Here is a 13,174-nt window from a genome sequence, read left to right on the forward strand (position 1 = left end):
TCGATGTCACTTAAATCGAATATGTGGAATCGATATTACAAAGTCGAACGTGTGTTTCCACACTAAGGACAGTAATTCGACTGTCTGAGTCCACACTAACGGGCCAAGCGTCGACATTGGAAGCGGTGCACTGTGGGTAGCTATCCCACAGTTCCCGCAGTCCCCGCTGCCCATTGGAATTCTGAGTCGAGCCCCTAATGCCTGCTGGGGAAAAAAATGTGTCGAGGGTGGTTTTGGGTAACTGTTGTCATCCAACCGTCACTCCCGCCCTCCCTCCATGAAAGCGCCGGCAGGAAATCAGTTCGTGCACTTTTCTGCTGAGTGACAGCGCGGGCGCCACAGCACTGTGAGCATGGAGCCTGCTGCGACCATTGCTGCAGTTATGGCAGTTGTCAACACCTCGCACCTTATCAGCCACCTTTTCCAGAGGCAGATGCTGAGAAATCGGGTGAGGAGGCTACGGCAGCGCGATGAGGACATGAAGTCTGAGAGTGACACAGACCTGTCACAAAGCACGGGACCCCGCGCCGTGGACATCATGGTGGTAATGGGTCATGTTGATGCCGTGGAACGGCGATTCTGGGCACATGAAACAAGCACTGACTGGTGGGACCGCATAGTGCTGCAGGTCTGGGATGAATCCCAGTGGCTGAGAAACTTTCGCATGCGGAAGGGAACTTTCCTTGAACTTTGTGAGTTGCTGTCCCCTGCCCTGAAGCGCAAGGACACCCGGATGCGAGCAGCCCTGACTGTCCAGAAGCGAGTGGCCATAGCCCTTTGGAAACTTGCCACACCAGACAGCTACCGGTCAGTCGTGAACCACTTTGGCATGGGCAAATCTACCGTGGGGGTTGTTGTGATGAAAGTAGCCAAGGCGATCGTTGATGTACTGCTGTCAAAGGTAGTGACCCTGGGAAACGTGGAGGCGATCATAGATGGCTTCGCAGCGATGGGATTCCCAAACTGCGGTGGGGCCATAGATGGAACTCACATCCCTATCCTGGGACCGGCCCACCAGGCCAGCCAGTACATTAACAGAAAGGGCTACTTTTCCATGGTGCTGCGAGCACTGGTGGACCACAGGGGACGTTTTACCAACATCTACGTCGGATGGCCGGGCAAGGTTCATGACGCTCGTGTTTTCAGGAACTCTGGTCTGTTTAGACGGCTGCAGGAAGGTACTTACTTCCCGGACCACAAAATAACTGTTGGGGATGTGGAGATGCCTATAGTGATCCTCGGGGACCCAGCCTACCCGCTAATGCCATGGCTCATGAAGCCCTATACAGGCACCCTGGACAGTGAAAAGGAACTCTTCAACTACCGTCTGAGCAAGTGCAGAATGGTGGTGGAGTGTGCTTTTGGACGTCTCAAGGGGAGATGGAGAAGCTTACTGACTCGCTCTGATCTCAGCCAAACCAATATCCCCATTGTTATAGCAGCTTGCTGTGTGCTCCACAATCTCTGTGAGAGCAAGGGGGAGACCTTTATGGCGGGGTGGGAGGTTGAGGCAAATTGCCTGGCTGCTGATTACGCCCAGCCAGACAGCCGTGCAATTAGAAGAGCCCAGCGGGACGTGCTGTGCATCCGGGAGGCTTTGAAAGCTAGGTTCCTGAGTGAGCAGGGTAACCTGTGACAATTTTGTTGGTTTACAGAGAAGCTGAACCTGCCCCCGTTTCTTTACCCAGTGACTGTTCACAATCCTCTCCAGTTTCATACTCCATTCACCCCCTTCCTCCCCTTCCAACACACGTTTAAAAATAAAATCACTGAAAATTTGTTAATGAACAACGTTTTATTTATTACTGTTTTCGCGGTAAAGTGTTGAAACTGGGACGCAGACTGTGGTGGGGAGCGGGTGTACAGTACTCATGCAAAGGACTCTTCTAAACTGGAGGAATGCCAGGCTCCTTCTTCTACAGTGGTCCGCACTGGCGGACTGATTGTTTGAACGGAGCCTGCCACCCCTCCTGTTCGGGACTCTGTGTGTGGGGGCTATGTGACTTTGTGGCAGGGGGAGGACGGTTACAGATTCCCTGCTGCGTGACTCTGTGATCCAGGATAAGGACCGCTGCATAATATCTGTAACCGCCCTCCCCCGCCACAATGTCTCATAGCTCCCCTCCCCAGACAATGAAAACCACCTCCCAGACTGACCAGGGTGCCTAGTGACTGCACTGTGTGTGTGACCTGCTGCTGAACCTGCCCCCGTGTCTGTACCAACCACCTTTCCCCCCCTTAAAACAGACTGTCCTCCAAAAAAACATGATGGAAACAGCAATTAACAGAAACGTATTTTTTATTAGCAAATGAACAATGAAACTGGGATGGGGGCTTGGGTGATGTGGGAAGGAAAGGACTTATCAAATTTTGGGGAATGACAGCCTTCTGCCACTTGAGCAGTCTGCAGGGGTAGAGTGACAGTTTTCACGGGCTCTGCAGCCCCTCCTTCTTGGTACTTTCGGTGTGGGGGGTATGGGACTTTGTGGCGAGGGACGGTGTTTACAGAGAGACTGCAGCGGGGCTCTGTCCTCCTGCCTCCGGTCCTGCAGAACATCCACAAGGCGCCGGAGCGTGTCCGTTTGCTCCCTCATTAGTCCAAGCAGTGTTTGAGTCGCCTGCTGGTCTTCCTGCCACCACCTCTCCTCCCGTTCCATGTGTGATCGGTGCATTTGGGACATATTCTCCCTCCACTGACTCTGCAGTGTTGACTCGGCACGGGAGCAGCCCATAAGTTCAGAGAACATGTCGTCCCATGTCCTTTTCCGTCTACACCTAATCTGCGACAGTCTCTGGGAGTCTGATGACAGGGTAGGTCGGGAGACAGCCACAGCTGTGGGATGGGAAAAAGGGAGTGAATTCCTCAGAAAGATAAAATTTTGAGTGAACAATGAAAATAGTCTTTCTCTGTGAAAAAGACCATTCACAGCACCTATCACATGCGCACTCAGGACAAGGTCGAATTTTCGGCCTTCGCATTCAGTCCCTGGGGTCCTGCAGTGCAGATCACAGAATCGGAACAGCACAGCAGAATTTGGGTAGCGGGCTGACATGGTAAGCCGTAGACTTGTGGCAGCTTAAAACTTTCATAATAGCAGTGCCCTACTTTCACATTCAAAGCAATGCTCCTAGCGTTGGCCAGTTCCTGCTGCCAGCAATCCGGCAAGCATGAACTCTGCCCCTGTCCCACCCCCTCGCGGCTGTCCCCGGGAAAGATCCCTCTATGCTGCCCCTCTCCCGCCTCCACCGCATGGCTGTAAACCGGCGGTTACAGTTCTGTAAAGGAACAGGGAAGCAGTCCCAATACTAACATTGCCCTAATTCAAAGCAGGTGACCATGACCGACATCACTCTGATGCGTATTTCTGACAGCGAGAAATAACGCATGCTTCGGGAAAGCCTCCAAAGACCAGGGCCGTATGCCGCCATGCTGTGCAAGGCAATGATCCCGGAGTACTTGATGGTAGCCTGGCGCGGAAACATTTCCTACTACGGAGGACACAACAAGGCCGCTCTCCCAAGGAACCTCATGCAAAGGCTTTCCAATTACCTCCAGGAGAGCTTCATGGAGATGTCCCATGAGGATTTCTGCTCTATCCCCGGATATATTGACCAATTTTTATTGTAGCTGCACTGGCAAAGGCTAAACAGTACAGCGCCTAGGGCAAACCAATCAAGATTTACCGGACATTGTTAGATTTTTTTGCAGCAGTTGCACTGCCAAAGACTAGAACTTTAAGTGTCTAGGACAGTCTAATCATGAAAAAGCCACAGTTAATATTTATATTCTTTTATAAATAAATGTTTACATGTTTAAACCACTTACCGGCTGATCCTTCCCCTGATTCTGGGTCCGGGTTAACAGCTGGGGACGGTTGGTAGGGGATCTCTGTGAGGGTGATGAAGAGATCCTGGCTGTCTGGGAAATCAGCGTTGTAAGCGCTGTCGACTGCCTCGTCCTCCTCATCTCCTTCCTCTTCTTCCCCGTCCACTATCATCTCAGAGGAAGCGGGCATGGACAATATCCCGTCCTCAGAGTCCACGGTCAGTAGTGGGGTAGTGGTGGCGGCCGCACCTAGGATGGAATGCAGTGCCTCGTAGAAACGGGATGTCTGGGGATGGGATCCGGAGCGTCCGTTTGCCTCTTTGGTCTTCTGGTAGCCTTGTCTCAGCTCCTTGATTTTCACGCGGCACTGCGTTGCATCCCGGCTGACTCCTCTCTCTGACATGTCCTTAGAGATCTTCTCGTAGATCTTTGCATTCCGTCTTTTGGAGTGCAGCTCGGAAAGCACAGACTCATTGCCCCACACAGCGATCAGATCCAAGACTTCCCGATCAGTCCATGCTGGGGCCCTCTTTCTATTCAGAGATTGCACGGCCATCTCTGCTGGAGAGCTCTGCATCGTTGCCAGTGCTGCTGAGCTCGCCACGATGTCCAAACAGGAAATGAGATTCAAACTGCCCAGACAGGAAAAGGAATTCAAATTTTCCCGGGGCTTTTCCTGTGTGGCTGGTCAGAGCATACGAGCTCGGACCGCTGTCCAGAGCGTCAACAGAGTGGTGCACTGTGGGATAGCTCCCGGAGCTATTAGCGTCAATTTCCATCCACACCTACCCTAATTCGACATGGCCATGTCGAATTTAGCGCTACTCCCCTCGTTGGGGAGGAGTACAGAAGTTGAATTTAGGAGACCACTATGTCGAACTAAACAGCTTTGTTGTGTGGACGGGTGCAGAGTTAATTCGATTTAGCGCTGCTAAATTCGACATAACCTGCTAGTGTAGATCAGGCCTTAGATTTCAACTTTGTTCTTTACACTATTACTTATAATCACTTAAACAATCGATCTTTCTGTACTTAATCAATCTGTTTTATATATTTTTACTTAGTACAGGATGTTGTTTGAAATCTAAGAGGGAAATCTGCTCAGGCTGATGCATTGTCCTCTCCACATTGAGGGAGGGGCAGACTGGGAAATAAACACATACTTGTCAGGCTTTTGGCCAGGGCAAGACGGTACAGCTCTTGGGTCCTAGGGCGGGGAGCTGGGGAGAACTGGCTGGAGCCTCCGTATTGTTGTTTCATGGCTGGCTAGTGAAATCATTAATGTAACTGCAGCTGAATGTATCCTTGTCCGTGCATAGCTGTGTAAGTGCAAGACCTGAGAGGACTGCAGCTTGTCACATCCTCACAGTGTGAGAGGGGGCCCAGATTGGTATGCGAGAGGGCTTGGTAATCCCCAGTTCCAGGTTGCAACCCAGGGAATTCCTTTCCACTCTGCCCCAATGAACAGGCCCTGCAAGACTGGGAGTCCATTTCCCTGTTGTCATGTGGTCACTTAATGACAGAGAGACTGTGGTTATGGAAGAGAAATCAGGAGACTTAGGTTCTGTCAGTCCATGTCTGTGTGACCTTGGAAAAGTCGTGTCTCCCTGTGCCTCAGTTTACTGGTCAGTGAAATGCGGATGGTTCATAGTGACATTCCTTTGTTAGCTTTTGAAGATCCATCAATGAAAGTTGCTACACAGTATAATGATAGTTACTGATGAGAAGCACTGATCTCTGATCCCTTAGTGGAAGCCCCACATGTTTGCTGTAAGTGCTTGTATCCCCTCTTAGTCAAGTTTCTCCAGATCTCTCTGTCTACTATCTACCCATCTATCCTGAGAATTTACAGATTATCAGATCCTCAGGAGAGTTAGGCATTATCCCTTGTTGTCTTACTCATTAACTATAATTTATAAATATATCCACACAAACCTACAGAGCAGCCAATTCTCTCTGACTGAGCACAGAGCCCAAGAGTTCTCATCTCCCTTTGGGAAGGTTCTTTAATTACTGCTTACTTCTAAATCTGGATAATTAGAATGCTTGTCTCCAGCCTGTTTACATTCAGATGCTCCCTCCTCCTCTAGAGGCTGAGCGAACCCCACTGAGAATACACAGAGCTATATTATCAACTGTGCACACAGTGTCGGCTCTCGGCGTCAGATGATGCTGCAGATGCCGGATTCAGAGAGGTGTGGGTCACGGCTACCTGAGGGGGATTTCTAGGGAGGACACTTCCATCTCATAATTCACAGGTACCCATCTCTTGATGAGGAGCTCACCCAATCGACAAACCCTGTGCAACGTGGGTGTGGTGGGATACAGAGTAAGTCTGTGGTCCTTTCCGTTCCACACAGCGATGAAACATCCCAGGGCCCTTGCCATAAGTGGTGAGTTTGCTAAAGAATCACTGGACACAATGTTACTGATTTCTGTGCACCCCTGCGCATCACGCCTGATGGCCTCCAGCCCCAAGGTGGTGCATTTCAGTGGTACAGTGAATCCTTCAGGATGAAAGGTGTTAGTAGATATGCAATACTAGGCCAAATTCTGAGACACGGCCCATACTTTGCTCAGGCCCCAGTGAGGCAAAACTCCCCTTGGAGCAAGAACTGAATACAGATGTCAGGAGCCAACTGTGTGTTAATGTACAGACACTGTCACCCTATCCTCTTACATATCAGGTCTCTGTCTGTTAACGGGGCAGAGGGACAGGGGCTGTTACCTGACTTTTATCTGCTGGAAAGCTTGGAGGTGTTAGGGCTCCTCGATAGAAAAATAATTAATTTTTTTCAGCATGGATAATGCACATTTCTCCTAGCTTCATTCGAGAAGTCGGCTGAACTGTTATGCCTGAAATTAAAAACAAAAAAACAAAAAACAATTCTTCTCAAAGCAGACACCCAACATGTGATATTTCAGTCCAAACTCCAAAAATTTGGCAACTTATAAGCAAGTGGAAATGAGGTCTTCTAATGGAAGGTGTCAGACAGCCTTAACTACAGGTGATGCCAGCAGGACCACCTACAATGGCCAATCCAGTTGTGAATCCCATTCTTCTATGCTCTTCACTCCAATAATGTGGGTAGCAAGGAGTTCTACAGGCTAAATATGAATTATGTTAGCAATTACCTTTTCTCAAAGTTATATGTTCAGACTTCCAATTTAACTAAATGTTCCCTTGTTCATGTTATGAGACACATTAAATATAAATGCCTGATCTACTTTCTTTATCAATAGATCCATAGGGTTTAAGGTCAGAAGGGACCATTTGATCATCCAGTCTGACCTCCTGTAAAACACAGGCCCATTAAATTTCACTCAGTTACCTCTGGATTCAGCTGAAAAACTTGTGTGTGACTAAGGCCTTGTCTACACTAGGATTTTACATCATAGAATGATAGAGCCATAGAGTTATAAGGGAACGCAAAGGACAGCTTGTCTATCCCCCTGACAAGATGCAGGATTTGTTTTGTCTTAGTCATATAAGACTGATGTCTATTCACACATCTTTGGAAAACCTCCATAGAGGGAGCTTCTATGACTTCTCTGGGAGTCTGTTCCATTGGCCTCCTGCAGTTAAACTTCGGAATATTTTCCTGAAATGTAATTTAAACCTGCTATGCTGGAATTTGAACCCATTGCCTCTTGTCCTGCCCCTCTGTGGTGAGACAGAATAACTTTCCACCACCTTTTTATGGCAGCCTTTCACGTGTTTGAAAACCACTATCCTGTCCCCCATTAATCTCCTCTTTTCCTAGTGAACATATTGGTTTCTTTGGTTTGCTCATACGGCTTGTATTCCATCCCTTGCATAACATTTGTTATTTGCCTATGGATCCTTTCCAGGTTCTCTACATCCTTTCTGTTAATTGGTGTGCAAAATTGGACACATTACTCCAATTGAGACCTAACCCACACTGAGTAGAGGAATACTATCTCGTACCATGACTTGCATGTGATATTTCTGCTAATATAACTGAACATTGCATTTGCCTTTTTTGAAACATTTTTTCTAATATCCAACCTAAACCTCCCTTGCTACAATTTAAGTCCACTGCTTCTTCTCTTATCTCAGAAGTTAAGTTGAACATTTTTTTCCCCTCTTTGTAAAAACTTTTTAGGTATTTCAAAACTGTTATCATTTCCCCCCTCAGTCTTCTCCTTTTCAGACTAAACAAGCCTATCTCTTTCATTCTTCCTTCATAGGTCATGTTGTCAAGATCTCTAATTATCCTTTTCTCCAGTTTTCCCAGATTATTTTGAATGTTTATCTGATTCTCAAAGACTTCCAACCCCTCCGAACTTTTATTATCTGCAAACATAAGTGTATTCTCTATGCCATGATCTAAATCATGATGAAAACATTGAAAAGAACCAGACCCTGAACTGATCCCTGTGGAACCCCACTTGTTATGCCCTTCCAGCATCACTGTGAACCATTGATAACTACTCCCTGGGAAAAGCAACAGAGGGTCCTGTGGCACCTTTGAGACTAACAGAAGTATTGGGAGCATAAGCTTTCGTGGGTAAGAACCTCACTTCTTCAGATGCAAGACATGATGATGTCTTGCATCTGAAGAAGTGAGGTTCTTACCCACGAAAGCTTATGCTCCCAATACTTCTGTTAGTCTCAAAGGTGCCACAGGACCCTCTGTTGCTTTTTACAGATTCAGACTAACACGGCTACCCCTCTGATACTACTTCCTGGGAGCGGTTGTCCAACCAGTTATGCATCCACCTTATAGTAGTTCCATCTAGGTGGTATTTCCCTAGTTTCCTAATGAGAAAGTTATGCAAGGATGTATCAAAAATAATAAATAATTAATAATTATATAAAAGCTGTAATAATGTCTAAAGATACCACATCTACTGCTTCCACACATCCAGAGGGCTTGTTACCCCGTCAAAGAAAGCTATAAAGTTGGTTTGACATGTTTTGTTCTTGAGAAATCCATGCTGACTATCACTTATCACTTCATTATATTGATTCCTTAATAAATTGCGACATTATCTTACCTGGTACAGAAGTTAAGTTGACTGATCAGTAATTTCCTGGGCTTCCCTTATTTCCCTTTTTATAGATAGGCACTATATGTGCTCTTTTCAAGTCTTCCGGAATCTCCCCTGTCTCCCATGACTTTTCAAAGATAATAGCTAATGGCTCAGTTCCTTCCTAAGTCAGTTCCTTCAGAGTATGCACTAACTGTCTTGGTGAAAACCGAAACAAATAAGTCATTAAACAGCTATGCCATTTCCACATTTCTTATTATTTAGTAATGGACCTGCCCCGTCTTTGGTCTTCCACTTGCTTCTAAGGTATTTGTAGAATGTTTTCTTGTTACCCTTTGTCTCTAGTTATTTTGATCTTTTGTGCTCTGGCCTTTCTAATTTTCCCCTATATACATGTATTATTTGCTTATATATCTCCTTTGTAATGTGACCTTCTTTCCACTTTTTGTAGGATCCTTTTTTGATTTTTAAATAATTCAAGATCTCCTGGTTAAGTCGTTGCGGTCTCTTGCCATACTTCCTATGTTTCCTACGCAGGGGGATCGTTTGCTCTTGTTCCCTTAATAATGTCTCTCTGAAAAACAGGCAGCTGTCTTCTATTGTTTTTCCCCTTAGACTTGCTTCCCATGAGATCTTGCCTACCTACTCCTCTGAATTTGCTCAAGTCTGCCTTCTTGAAATCCATTGTCTTTATTTTGCTGTTCTCCCTCCTACCATTCCTTAGAATCATAAACTCTATCACTTCAGGTTTCAGAGTAGCAGCCGCGTAAAAAGAACTGTATCCGCAAAAAGAACAGGAGTATTTCTGGCACCTTAGAGACTAACAAATTCATTAGAGCATAAGCTTTCGTGGGCTACTGCCCACTTCTTTGGATCACTGTCCCCCAAGTTGCCTTCCACTTTCAAATTCTCAACCAGTTGCTCCTTATACGTCAAAATCAAGTCTACAACAGCCTCTCTCCAAGTAGATTTCTCCAGCTTCTGGAACAAAAAATTGTCTCCAATACATTCCAAGAACTTATTGGATAATCTGTGCCCTGGTGTAGACAGCATGAGATGAATTCTTCCATCGACCTAGCTACCACTTCTCGGGCATTACCTGTGCTGAGGGGAGAACCCTTCCATCCATGTAAGTAGTGTCTATAGTGAAGCACTATGGCAGAACCGCTGTAGCATTTTAAATGTAAACAACCCTTCAAGCAGATCTTCCAGAAAAACATCCAGTCTGGATGTGCCAACATGGGGAATTGGAGAATCCAACACTTCCCTTCTCAGTGTGTCCCAAAGGTTAATCACCATCAGTGCTAAATATTTGACCCTAATTTCAAGTTGGAATTTACCTGGCTTCAGCTTCCAGCCCTTAGGACTCGCTCCACCTTTGTCTGGTAGATTACATGATTGTCTCACCATGAAAGTCTCCACTTGATAATATTTTTGATAAGTTAAGAGCTCTATACCTTCAAGTCTAATGGTCTGTCTTTTTCTCTATCCTCCAAGAATTTTTGTGGGTCGTTCCTGCACCCTCTCCAAGTTTTCAACATCTTTTTTCAAATGTGGACCCCAGAACTGGATGCAGTTTATTTCACCAATCGCATGTGCACAGGTAAAATCCTTCCCCTGCTCCAATTCACCAACTCAGTATTTTCCACTACTAAATCAAATGCCTCAAAGAAATTAAGGTTTGTTGCATCTGCGTCGTTCCTTTGATCCACCAAATGTGTACCCTTGCTCAACCAATGTGTACTCTCATGAAAGGATGAAATCAGGTTTATTTGACAAGATCTGTTTTGCATAAACCCTGTTGGTGAATGGCATTACTTACAAATCAAGACTTTTTTTAACTAATCCCATACCCGCTTTTCCATTGTTTCTTAACCTTGTCAATTCTTTTATTAAAAAAACTTTCCTTTTATATTTCAGTATTTTACATTTAACACAGGAATTGACATAAATATTTTCGAGGATTTATCTTGTTGTTAATATATTTAATAAACTCCTTTTTGTGATCCATAGCCCTGCAATACATGGCGTTTTCCCTGATGTCTTAACGTTTCTTATCATTTTTCTTATCTTCTGATTTCTATTGTTGGCTAGCTATTTTCCCTTTTTCCTCTTTGTTACATATTGCTTCCCTCCCTCTAATTTTTGCCTTCACTTTAGCACTAAACTGAGTTTTTACCCAAAGTTGCTCACTTTGTTGACTCTGGAATCGTGAGTTTTCTGATATCTAATAAAATGTTATCAAAGAATTACCAATATTCATTCATATTTTTCTGTCTAAATTTTTCCTCCCAATCAGTTTTGCTGACAATTTTCCTCAGCTTTAGGGAATTAGTCCTCTTGGAGCACTAAGTGTGTATAGATAGTACTGGTTGGGAACTGTCCATTTGAATGTAAATCAGTTTCTTTTTTTATTTTCTTCTCCTATATCATGTGGTCTCTTCTTTGTCTCTTGTATAAACTAAAGAGTCCCAGACTTTTAGCTCCTTAACAGAGACTGGGTGACCAAAACTGAACACATTCCCGAACATGTTATGCTCCATCCCATATCTTACGGATCTGAGCATTTCTTTTATTTTGTCCACTACTGTGACTGAGCAGGTGTTTTTCTTGAGCTGCTATCAATGGTGTCCAGGTCTTTTCCCTGAGGTGTGTTCTGGTTGGGATGTTTCTCTCAGCACATATTTCTGCAAAACTTTGTTTTTTTCCCCTCTCTGATTTCGAGGAACTAGATGAATGGCGGAACTCCCTTCATTATGGACTCCGTATCCTGATTCTCATTGCATTAAGGAACAATGATGGATAACCAGTATCCACACTTGTGTTTTGTGCTGGTGCCTCTTAAGGTTCCCCCACCACAACGTGTACGAATTATTAATGCAGGGAGCACAATACAAATATGGAATTGGATTTAGTAGGGTAATTATTCATCATTATTTTCTCTGAATAGTGAAAATGTCATATTTCAGGGTGTGAAGAGTGATCAATCTGCTTCTACCACGAGAACAGCCTCCACTACTGCATGCAGTGTATCATATTAACATTGTCTTTCCATGCAGGCATTTCAACTGTGACCATCACCCGAGATCCTGGGAACACACAGAAAGTCAGGGGAGCATACGGTAAATGCAGAAGACACTCTTATGCCTCAGAGTTGGACACTTTCTCCCCTACGCCATGTCAGATTCCAACACAACCAACTTCACCAACCCCTCCACCTTCATCCTGCTGGGCATTCCTGGCCTGGAGGCAGCCCATATCTGGATCTCCATTCCCTTCTGTGCTATGTACGTCATAGCCTTGTTGGGGAACTTCACCATCCTGTTCATCGTGAAGAGGGAGCCCAGCCTCCATGGGCCGATGTTCTATTTCCTCTGCATGCTGGCCATCAGCGACCTGGTCATGTCCACATCCACCCTTCCCAAAATGCAGAGCATCTTCTGGTTCAATTCCAGGGAGATCAGTTTTAGTGCCTGCCTCACCCAGATGTATTTCGTTCACTGCTTCTCAGGGATTGAGTCTGGAATCCTCGTGGCCATGGCTTTTGATCGCTACGTGGCCATCTGCAATCCTCTGAGATATTCCACCATCCTGACAAACCCTGTGGTGGCCAAGATCGGCTCGGCTGTGGTGCTGCGCAGTGGCATACTCGCATTACCCTATCCCTTCCTGGCGAGGCGTTGGCCATATTGCAGAACCAACATCATCCCTCACTTCTATTGTCAGCATATAACTGTGGTGAAGCTGGCCTGCGCTGACATCCGCATCAGTAGTTACTATGGCCTGTTTGATCTTCTCACTGTGATTGGAATGGATACATTTTTTATCGCCATGTCCTATACTCTGATCCTCCGGGCCATCTTCCGCCTCCCCACAAAGGATGCCCGGCTCAAAACTTTTGGGACCTGCATCTCTCATGTTTGTGCCATCTTAGCTTTGTACATCTCAGATTTATTTTCCTCTCTCATGGTGCGGTTTGGCCACAATCTGCCACTGCACGTCCTCATTCTCATTACCGGTGTGTACCACCTCATTCCCCCGGTGCTGCACCCCGTCATTTACGGGGTGAGGACCAAACAGATCCGGGGCAGGCTGCTCCAGCTTTTTACTCATAAAAATAACTAAATGTTTTCTCCTTGTTCTCTGGCTCTCAGATTGAGCTCTGTGCAGAGCTGGCTGGTCCATGGTGCTGGGACCTCTTCCCTGAATCACTTACTGGACAGACAGAGAGACATTAAACCCTTCCCTGTCCTTACTGTGCTGTGTCAATGTGATGAACTGGGGAGTCAATCTATGTACACTACACTGGGTTGCCACCTTTCTAATTGCTGG

General features: G+C 45.9%; 1 protein-coding gene across 1 annotated transcript; it reads left to right on the plus strand.

Moving 5' to 3' along the window:
• Window positions 1-12,019: 12,019 nt before the first annotated feature.
• LOC128845837 (olfactory receptor 52E4-like) lies at window positions 12,020-12,967 on the plus strand. Its single transcript, XM_054044916.1, has one exon. The coding sequence runs from the start codon at window positions 12,020-12,022 to the stop codon at window positions 12,965-12,967; it is 948 nt and encodes a 315-aa protein (XP_053900891.1).
• Window positions 12,968-13,174: the final 207 nt, after the last annotated feature.

The sequence above is a fragment of the Malaclemys terrapin genome, chromosome 1 (genome assembly GCF_027887155.1).
Source record: "Malaclemys terrapin pileata isolate rMalTer1 chromosome 1, rMalTer1.hap1, whole genome shotgun sequence".
Classification (NCBI taxonomy): Eukaryota; Metazoa; Chordata; order Testudines; family Emydidae; genus Malaclemys; species Malaclemys terrapin.